This window comes from Eubalaena glacialis, chromosome 3, assembly GCF_028564815.1.
Source record: "Eubalaena glacialis isolate mEubGla1 chromosome 3, mEubGla1.1.hap2.+ XY, whole genome shotgun sequence".
Lineage (NCBI taxonomy): Eukaryota > Metazoa > Chordata > Mammalia > Artiodactyla > Balaenidae > Eubalaena > Eubalaena glacialis.
The window spans coordinates 59,608,775-59,620,139 of record NC_083718.1 but is presented as its reverse complement, the minus strand read 5'-3'; the positions used below and the strand labels follow the sequence as shown (position 1 = coordinate 59,620,139).

The 11,365-nt window shown below is 34.1% G+C and overlaps 1 protein-coding gene across 3 annotated transcripts in view; it reads right to left on the bottom strand.

Moving 5' to 3' along the window:
• The window catches only part of RC3H1 (ring finger and CCCH-type domains 1), a 108,448-nt gene that overhangs the window by 24,064 nt on the left and 73,019 nt on the right, over positions 1–11,365 (bottom strand). For all 3 annotated transcript variants that reach the window (XM_061183093.1, XM_061183091.1, XM_061183092.1), the window contains exons 10-14: positions 8,469–8,750; positions 7,941–8,155; positions 5,549–5,919; positions 4,877–5,044; positions 129–281 (exon numbers count right to left, since the gene is read on the bottom strand). In XM_061183093.1, the coding sequence (XP_061039076.1) occupies positions 129–281; positions 4,877–5,044; positions 5,549–5,919; positions 7,941–8,155; positions 8,469–8,750 (1,189 nt within the window). The remainder of the gene's footprint in view (positions 1–128; positions 282–4,876; positions 5,045–5,548; positions 5,920–7,940; positions 8,156–8,468; positions 8,751–11,365) is intronic.

Here is an 11,365-nt window from a genome sequence, read left to right as displayed (position 1 = left end):
TCACATAGTACAGAATATGGTCTGAAACTTAAGCAAAGCTCAGTTACTTGTGTCTACACTATTAACTGGGGATAATTTATTTGGTTTATCTTGATTTGTATTAATTATGGCTTAGTTATTACACATACCATCATTTCCACACTCCCTGCTGCCACAACATCTTTGGGTTTTGCATCTTTGGTTCCAATGTAGGAGCCGATGGTGTCACATGACCATGGTGAGTACTGGCTATAATCATTTCCTTTGTATTTCCCAGCTACCTTCAAGTCTTCATCCAAAAACTACAGATGGAAAAAGGAAAAAAGAAACAAAATAGGAAATGGGTCTATGAGTAACAGCACAGAGAAAGCAGGAATTTCTTTAGAACATCATGCTGAAGCAACATAGTAACGGTTATTTGATTTGTGTCACTAGAAGATTTTTGTAGACTACGAAAAATATAAAACAAATGAAAAATGATATTCAGCCTTTACACTTTGTTAACAGAGGGTCAAAAAGAAGTATCTCAATATCTTTCAAAGAATCAAATTAGGATTTTTGAAGAGATTTGCCCATCCTCTTTCTCATCAGATTCAGTTAACACTTAAGTAAGTATGTACTAGGCCCTAGTTTTGCTAGACCCTCCTTAATGTTTCTTTCAATAACATTCCAGGTAAACAAGAACATTAGAAATTCTTTAAAATGTAATCTTAAATGTTCTATATAGTACGTGACAACATAATAACTTTTTTACCTAAATCTCTTTAATAGCAATAATTCATATCTTGAATAAATTCTGGTCCTAAAATGTAATCTTAAATGTTCTATATAGTACGTGATGACGTAATAACTTTTTTACCTAAATCTCTTTAATAGCAATAATTCATATCTTGAATAAATTCTGGTCCTTAGGGTTGAGTCAATGAAGTGAAAAGGATAAGATTCCTAATTTTCTTTTCTCAGGATGAGCTCTGAAATTATGTAATAACTAAATAGGTATTCTAGGTCTAATGCATTTTTACTTACATTCACATTTGTGTAATGTTTTACAGTTTTCTAAGTACTTTTATGTATACACTATCTCATATGTTCTTCAAGTCCATGAGAGACAACGTGAGTGATCGGACCAAGGTTATACCAGTATAGGTAGTGCTAGAACACTAATAAATTGCTCTCACTTTATCACAGATGTATATACTGACATACTAATAATCCAGGGGGTACTGGTACATTTAAATGGCTCTATGCTTCCCCCTATACTAAAAAAAACCTTCTATTTTCTGAGTCATCACTTTGGTCTTCTGCACTGGCAGAGGGATATGCTGCTCACAGTACCACTCATTTTCAACCACAACTCCTGTTTCCATTGTTTATAACCTCTTTCCTTTTTTTTTGTCCTACTTCTATTTTAAAAATTCCAGCTCCTTTTTACATTTCTCCTCCGCTTACAAATTTTGTGTAGAACAGCTAGCTTTTTAAAGACATGACCTACTAACAAGAGTGCTTTTTCCCCTGCAATCAATGTATTATACAGCAATTAAAAAGAATGAGATAGGACTTCCCTGGTAGTGCAGTGGTTAAGAATCAGACTGCCAATGCAGGGGACATGCGTTCGAGCCCTGATCCGGGAAGATCCCACACGCTGCAGAGCAACTAAGCCTGCAAGCTACAACTACTGAAGCCCACACGCCTAGAGCCCGTGCTCCGCAACAAGAGAAGCCACCGCGATGAGAAGCCCGTGCACCGCAATGAAGAGTAGCCCCCACTCGCTGCAACTAGAGAAACCCCCTGTGCAGCAACGAAGACCCAACGCAGCCAAAAGTAAAATATAAATAAATAAATAAATTTATTAAAAATAAAAGAGAGATAAATTTATATACTGATACAGAAAGACATCCAGGATAACTGGTTAAGTAAAAACAAAAACAAAAAAAATGCAAAACGTAAAATCTGAATATATTATTACTAAATGATCTGATTAAAAGTTATAATGATGTGTTAGTTCATGCACAGAAAAGTTGAAACATATATAAGTTATAATAAACTGACAGTGATATAGAAAATGAGATTTCGGAGAAATTTCTTTCTATATTATATATTTTTATAATGTATGAATTTAGTACAATTATATGTAGGTTGCTTATAATCAGAACTGAAGTTTAATTATATAGCTTTGTATGTCAGTAACTAAAATAATTCTGTCAATAGATAAAGTTCCGTAACAGCCAGGCATTATTGTAATTTTTATTACAAGTAAAAAAGTAATAAATACACAGTTTTTATTTACTGAATGCCTGCTTTGTGCCAGATGCCTTCTGTCTCATTTAATCTTCACCACACCACTGTGAGGTAGGTTTTATTATGCTTGATTTACAAATAGAGAAACCTGAGCCTCAGGGTTAATGAAGGCTAAATAACTTACAAAAGATCACACACTGAGCCACAAAGCTGAACCTCATAGATAAGTATATTTCATTCCAAAATTAGCTCACTTTTCACAGTGTCATACTGCTTTCCATATTTCTCACAAACTGGTATGGCATAACAAGGCTCTGGGACGTCTCTAATAGTCAGTTTTTGAAAAAATATCATGTAATGTTGATACTTTACAAGTAAAATTATATTAATAGAAGATAAAAAAAAATAGAAGATGTTATAGCTTTACTAATTAACCTACATTATTGTGGAAAATTCATCCAAAGTGTTTAGACAGGAAAGCCAGATACTATGAACAATCTTTATTTAGTAGATTACTTTTGTAGTAGACCCCAAAGTTTACTGTTTATTATATGCAATGTGATATATTTCAATTTTCATTGCTTATTATTCATAATTTGTCAGCTAGAAATATTGTTTAGAATCATAATTCTACAAAAAAAGGATGCAATACATTTTCCTTACATAATATCAACTGCAACCCTACCGAAAAAACTACTTGACATAAAAAAAAAAAAATATATATATATATATATATATATATATATATATATACACACACACACACACTGAGCTGAGGCAGTTATGTAAAATCAACAAACCTAAATAATTAAACAAATAAGATCAACAAAGCAAAAAGCTGGCTTTCTGAAAAGATAAAACTGATGATAAATCCCTAGCAAGACTGACCAAGGAAAAAACTTATCAGAAGTGGAAAAATGTCTATGGGGTCACTATAGACCCTGAGGACATTAAAAAGATAATAAGACAACACTCATTCATGATAACTAACTGTTAGTACTGCCTTGTGGAAATACTGATAACCCTCAAATTATGGTTTATTACCCTCTAGTACATTAACCAGTTTATTCTAGCAACTCTATTTCAGTGTTTTTTTTCCTGCCTTTCACTACCTATATTAGCCTGTCTCTCCTACTCTTTGAATCAACTTTATCATCCTGCTGTTTTCCTCACTACTGAATAAACCTTTGACAGTCTCAACTATAAAAACTAGGAATATAGGGAAATTTCATTAATCTGATAAAGATTACCTACAAAAAGGCTGACAGCAAACATCATAATGGTAAATTATTAGAAGCTCCATTTGCTCAAAGACTGGAAATAAGAAAACCTATCATCACTTTTATTTTATACTGGAGGATCTAGCTCACACAACCAAGATAAAAAAAAGAAAAGACTTAAGAATTGAAAAGGAGAAAGTAAAATGGTCATTATTCACAGAGGACATGACTGTGTGCACAGAAAATCCAAAAGAATCCACTAACAAATACTAGAATTAATAGGGAAACTTACCAAGGCTGCTGAACACAGATGTCAAAATACACAAAAATCTACTTAATTTCTCTTTAATAATAACAAAGAGAAAATGAAATTTCAAAAAGGATTCCATTTAAAATAGCTTCAAAAACATTAGTTTTCTAGGAATAAGTTTATTGAAAGATGTGCAAGACACTGAAAACTATATGAGATATGACATTATTGACAAAAATTAAAGAAGATCCAAGGAAGTGGAGGGTATACCATGTTCTTGGAGACTCAATATTGGAAAGATGTCACTTCTCTTCAAATGGATCTAAAGCAACACTGTCCAATGAAAATATAATTGACCCACATATGTAATCTAAAACATTTTAGTAGCCATATTAAAAAATAAAAAGAAACAGGTAAAATTAATTTTAACATTTTATTTAATCTAATACACCCAAAGTAGTATCATTTTAACATGTAATTAATATAAATATATTGATATTTTGGGGGGGGTACGAAACCTTCAGATCCAATGTATGTTTTATGCTTACAGCACACATGAATTCGAACTAGCCACATTTTAAGCATCATTATCCACATGTGGCTAATGGTTACCATACTGGGCTGCCCAGATCCAGAGATTCAATGTAATCCTAATAAAAACTGCAGCAGAGATTTCTGTGGACATCCACATGCTGATTCTAAAATGTGTCTGGAATTTCCAAGGACCAGGAACAGCAAAGATAATCCTGAAGACCAAAACTGGAAAACATACACCACCACATTAAGATGTACAATACTACTACATTAAGACAATGTGGTGTTGGTACAAGGATAGAGAAATAGATCAATGAAACAGAATAGAGTTCAGAAACATATAGTCACCTGACTATGACAAAGGTGACCAGATTATGATAAAGGTGACTGCAGGGTACTGGGGAAAGGATGGTCTTTTCATTAAATGATGCTTGATCAATGAGATATCCTTTGGGGAAAAAACGGATCTTAACTCCTAAGACACTATATACAAAAATCAATTCTAGATGGACTGTAGATCTAAATGTGAAATAATAAACCTTTTAGAGGAAAATACCCTCATGACCTTGGGAATAGGCGAAGATGACTTAAATAGGACACAATAAATCACTGATTAAGGAAAAACCGATACAGAGACTAAAAAAGATGTGCTTACTTCCTCTTGTTGGAAGGCAGGAGGCAATGTTGGTGAAGGTGCAAAAGGAGGTGGAGAGATAACCTTCCTTTCCTCTAGTTGTGCCATTATTTCCTTTCGTCTTCGATGTAGCTCATCTAGACTAGGATGGGGCTGGGGAGGGGGAGGAAGCCGGCTGTAAGGAGGCTCCTGAAAATGCAAAGATGAGTAAAAATTGAAAAAGAATTTCAGGACACATTGATTCACTTAGCACATATTTTAAATAAGCAGCTTGTATACTCATCTTAACATCCGAAATAGCAAGATTTAATAAAACAAAGCAAAACAAAACAAACAAAACCCCCAAAAGCTCTCAGGATTTCCCAAAGAGCTAAATTTAAGTTTCTTTTTCTTGGTCAGAGACCATAATTTTTAAATAAATCTAGAAATGTTAATAAAACCATCTAATGTTCAGAAACTAAGATGGGTTAGCGGGAGTGGGGTATTAATTTTTTTCCCCTTTAAAAGTTAAAAAAAAACCAAAAAACCTATGCAGATTATGAAAAGGTGAAAAAAGAGAAGATGCTTTCTTTTAAAAAAAGAACTGATTGATCAAAGAGTTATTACCATGGCAAAAGGTTAAAAAAAAAATCACTGCAAGCAATAATCAAGTAAATCTATATAATAAGAAAAAACCCCAAAAACCCAGCATACTCTGTTGTACGAAGGTCTGATCTGAGTTGGGTGGGGAGCCACTGGATAGTAACCCTCCATCTGTTGGTATCTTTCTCTGGATTCTGGTACATAGGATGGTACTGCTGCAGGTGGAATCTCAATGGGTATAGGACTTTCTCGGAAAATCTCCTCTCTTGTATAAGACTGAGCAGGGTATACTCGACGGCCATCATAGTGTGGTGGGTACATAGGTGGGTACTGTTGTGGCTGTGTGCCATATTGAGAGTTTACTACACGATCTTGGAGGTACGGTGGATAATGATCCAAGTAGGGAGGACCAGGTTCAGGAGCAGATGGTGGAGGTCGGACAAAGCGGGACACACACTGTGGTGGTGGAGGATAGTACATACCTGTACAATACAAAAGAGGAACCAAAAGCAACAATGAGCCAATCTATTTTTCTATTTTTTTTCTTTTAAAATATTTCAACACTAAAGAATTAAAAATCCACTCCTTTCTTTAGATGTTTTTCCCTCTGCTTATGTAGTCAGGCTAGCTTTGTGAAAAATAACAAGCAAAAATTATCCTTAAAAGTTACTGAAAACACCAATCTACTTATGGTCTACAACAGTAAATTGGCTCTCTCAATTGTTTGACCATCTTTCTGGTGTGCCTTAACATACTGCAAACACTGAAAAGCAAAAAAACTATATTTCCCTGAAGCTTAGGTTCTACAAATCACTCATTTCCATAAGTTTTGAACGTGAAATTGAGTTAACTGGAAAGAGATCCATTCTGCTGGTACAGATCTAGTAGCTAACTGCATAGCTCTAGAGTTCTTTGTTTTTTGGCTGTGCAGTGCGGTATGTGGGATCTTAGTTCCCCAGCAGGGATTGAACCCATGCCCTCTGCGGTGGAAGTGCAGAGTCTTAACCACTGGTCCGCCAGGCAAGTCCCCTAGAGTTCTTGAGACAAGAGTTGTGGCAGTAGCTTCCCAATTTCAAGACGTTTGCCTCAATTGATGAGCTCCTCAAGTTGGCGATTAGGGCAGAAGTTTCCTATTTCTACAGCTTCATTGTAACAGGTTCTTTCAGCAACTAGCTCTGGGACTCATTCCTGGAGGCCTAGCTTAAGTCTGCTTTTCCAATGCTTCTACTGATTTTGTAGGACTCTCTGCATTAAACCTCTTTCTGCTACAACAGCCAGAATGATTTCTGCTATCTGCAATTGAACCCTTACTGATTCAGCATATTTAACGTTAACTGAACAAAAGCAGTTGGGTTTTTCCTGCAATGAGTGGTCAAAAGGAAGACACAGATCAATTTTTATCATATTCTTATATGTATTAATGACACCATGCCAACTTAAAACTACTTTTTTTGAAATCAGAAAAGACACTGCTGATTCAAAATTAATATAGCCTTGGGAAAAGAAAATGGAGAACACCTTGAATCTATCCCAGTTTAAAAAATAGCACTATACTGTTTCTGACAGTGAGAGTCAACACTTTAGTTTAAAAATCGTTGTTTATTTTTTCACGTGAATTACATTATGTGAAACCTCAATGAAGTCCTCTCCTCATTCTCCATACCTGGTATATTATCATTAAAACTGGCTAATTTTCCACATTTGTCTATTTTCTCAAATACTTTCTTTTTTCCCATCACACTAATCCAGACCTCAACAGTCACACCTGGATTAACAACAAGTCTCCTTACTCCTCCTTGACTCTAGACTCTCATCTTTACAATCCATTTGTAAATTTTCCTTTCTATTCCCAATACCTCTACTTAGGGCATCCTTCCACAAAGTCTTTTGATTCCTCAAGTTCTCAATCATCTTCCTTGAGTCTTGCAGTTAATTTCTACCACAGTAATATTAACTACCACAACTGAACACTTCCATTTTAAACACATATATAGATATATATACTCTCACACATATAGTTTTCTACTCTTTACTAATACTGATTCTATACTATAAACTCTCTATAGGTATGTATTTGCATTTTTTCATATATATTACAGGGCCTAGAAAAAATATTAGGTGACAACTGAAAGCAAAAAAATGTACTGTGTGTTTAATTTATATCCACTGTAATATTAAATTCTTTTCTCGTACTCGAAGAAAATTTTGGTCAGGAAAATATATACGGCCTCAGCAAATTTCCATTGTCTACTTGGATGACTTACTTCTATAAATATGTAAACATATTTAATATACAACTGCTTTTAGCAGTTAGGGCGAATTACTTTTCATAGCTTTGCTACTTCATTTATTTCATACTATTTAGTTGATCATATAACCTCAGTTTTTTCCAAGTATTAAAAAAAGCATTTATTTATTTTGAGATTACTGAAAATATGATCACTCTTGAAATCATTCTCATACCTTCTAAGAAAAGTGAGTGACATAAGTGAAAGATCATTACCCTGCTGATAAGGTGCTGGTTCAAATGGTGGAGCAGCTCCTCGAGGATCCTGGTAATAAACATCTGCCTGTTGTGCTGGATATAACTGAGAACCTCGCGGTACCATCTGAAGTGATTTGGTGACAGGCATAGGGGGCAGGTCTGTTGGCCCTCTTGGAGGTACAGGATGTGGATTAACAGGCAAGGCAGAAATACTCTTAGGGACAGATTCTAGCCTATGGGAGCAAGATTCTGCAAGTCAAGTTTAAGGTCTTGAAAATACTTCTAATGTACACAAATCGTTAAATGTAAAAAAAATTGCCACAATTTGGGAAACTGGTTTCTTCCAACAGCCATTTCTTCTACAAAATTTGCAAACTTTGATCTTATGTCACCTATGCTAATTGTTTCTCAAAAATCACTGGCACAGGAAATAGAAATAAAAAACAACAAAATAAGCCCCCCAAAACAAAGCATTGATTATTCCTTCTTCCTTCTACTTTATGTCTATAAAGAAATTTTAAATAAAAGTTAGGAAAAACAACGTACAGGTCAGGAGGGGATCCAGGGGCACTACTGCTCAGGTGATCTATCTTTCCTGGTTTCAGACTAGAATCGTAGCTGGGGTCTGTCCCTCGTGGAATCAGCTGTGTTACTGTATTCCCTGCTGATACAATTCCATTTGGCAGAGCAGGGGTTTTTCTGCTAGGCAGATCCACTGCACCTTCATCCGGAAGGATAGCTGTTGAAGGCAGGCCCACCTCATTAAGTTGACCCAAAGAGGCACTCAGAGGTCTTCTGGGAACCAGGCGTTTGTTCATTTTACGAAATCTATATAAAAAGCAAAGGCACACATCAAAAACCAAAACTGTAAAAGCAAAAGCAAAAATCAAGAACTAAAATGTATTTAAGAAACGGATACAAAAGGAAAGGATTCCAAGCACATCATTTTCTAGAAATTCTCTTGAAACACTGGCTCTAGCTATCAACTTAAAAACTTGTGTATGTGTATATACACACACACACACACACACACACACTTTGGGGTAGGGGGCGGGTGGCAGACCACCCATCAGGGGTAACCACTGTTAACAGCTTGGTATATAATACAGATTTTTCCACTCCATACACTGGCTTAATATTCTTAGATTTGTTAAGATTATAAATTACAGAAATAGGGTCATATATGGCTGCATAGTAAATATTTTCCTCTACTTCATAATCTTAAATATTTCTTTATGTCAGTACATTTTAGGTTGTCCCTAATTTTTTGCTATTAAAACAATGTAATAACGGAAAATTATGTACATGTACTTTGCACTTGTGTGAATAACCAAAAGCAGAATTATTAAGTCTAATGTATGCATGTTAGAAAATTCTTATAATGCTCCAAAGCTATAACTACTACCGATTAACAAAAAAAGGCTTTTTTCAATATCTCATTAAACGCTGGGCTAGCCTCAGTCTTTGACAATTTGACAGCTCAAAAATATCAAGTTTTATTTTACTTTACATTTCTTTAACAATTCATGATATTGAACATAGTTTCACATGTTTGCTGGCCATTAGTGTTTTTTCTGTGAATTGCTTATTTACATGATCCATATATCTACTGGTTCTTCTCTTTCTTACAGATTTGTAGGAGCTCATTTTATGTTACGGTTATCAGCCTTTTCTATGTCATTTCCCCACTTTTTTTTTTTTTAAGTTTGTGGTGTTTGGGCCATTATCTTAGTTTTTAATTTTCACGTAATCAAATTTATTGATCTTCTCCTTTATAGATGCTAGGTATCATTCTTAAAAAATCCTTCCTACTGTACGATTATATAACAACAAAAATTTCTAAGTACTCTATAGTTTCCTTTTAAAATATCTAAATCTCTGATAAATTTATAACTTGTTTTGGTGTAAAGGTAATAATCCAGCCCTATTTTTCAAATGGATAGAGTTGTTTCATCATCATGTTTTTTTGTTATTGATGTGAAATGCCACCTTTTGCACATATGCTGAGTTCCTATATGTATCTGGAACTCTTTCTAGATTTTCTATTATATTTCATTGGTCTATCTATTCCTATGCTAAAACCACAGTCTTTATACTTACTTTAGCTCATAAAACAGGTTAATAGTTATTAGTCTAGCCCCTGTTGAAGACCTTTTTTCCCCAAAATTTTCCTGGCTATTGGCATATTTTTTCTCCCAAATGAATGATTCTGTTAGGTTCCCAAAATCATCACGTTAAGATTCTAATTGGGATTTCACTGAACTTACTGTTTAAGAGGAAATAAAACCTTTACAATGCCAAGTCTTATCCAAGAACACAGTATGCTTCTTCATTTATTCAACTCTTCTCTTATGTTCCTATGTAGTTTACTAATTCAATTCAATAGATCCTGGATATTTCTTATTAGTTTATTATTTGGTGTTTATCTTTTTTTGTTTTTGTTGTTAACGCAAAAGAGATTTTAATGTCACCTTACTTTTTAACTGGTTATGTTTCCCTTTCTAGTTTATATGAGAGTACTTCATTTTTGTAAACTAATTTTTTGATTTGCTACCTTACTAAATTCTTGTTTCTTTTGTTTCTAGTATTTCTCTTGAGTATTCCCATTTAATGATTTTGGCTATTTTATTCTCTTGTTTACATACATTAGCTACAACTTCCAGAATGTTAAATAACATTTTTTACTAGTAGAAAATTTTCCCTTACTCTTGTCTGTAACAAGACTGAATCTAATAAACTAATACCAATTAAGCATCATGCTATCATGCTGGCTTTTGATTTGAGATTTAATTATCATGTTGGGAAAACATCTATGTTCTTGTTCTACTAAGGGATCTTGATCTATCACGGACATCGGATATTATTCAAATGCCTTTTGGCATCTTTGGATATGATCACGTGGTTATCATACCCATTCTTCTCTAACCCAGAGTAATTAATTATATTATGCTACCTTTGCACTCAGTAATGGTGTCTATTTTAATGTATTACTGAATTCTAAGTTTTAATATTTGGGATTTTAAAAATATTAATGTGTGAGATGAATTTGTAGTTTTCTTTAATTGTGCTTTGTCAAATTTACTGTCAGCATTATACTGGTTTTATAAAACAATTAAGAAGCTTTTCCTTTCTTTCTACTATGTGCTGGCAATTTAACATCACTGAAATTATCTGGTCCTTGAAATTTGAAATAATCTGTGAAAATGAGCCAGGCAATAAATAATTTCTTGAATAGAGCAAAGGGCAAATTTTTCCATTGGAAATGCATTATGCAGTTAGTTAAAATCAATCAGTTAAAGTTGATGAAAATTCTTAGACTTTTAATTGGGGGGGTGGGGGGGTATAGTGAAAATGAGTCACTTTTAGATTCAGTTAACCACAAGTAGCTTCCTACTTGTAGGTACAATGTAATGAAAGGTGAAGAAACTGCTTTGGTTTTCTTT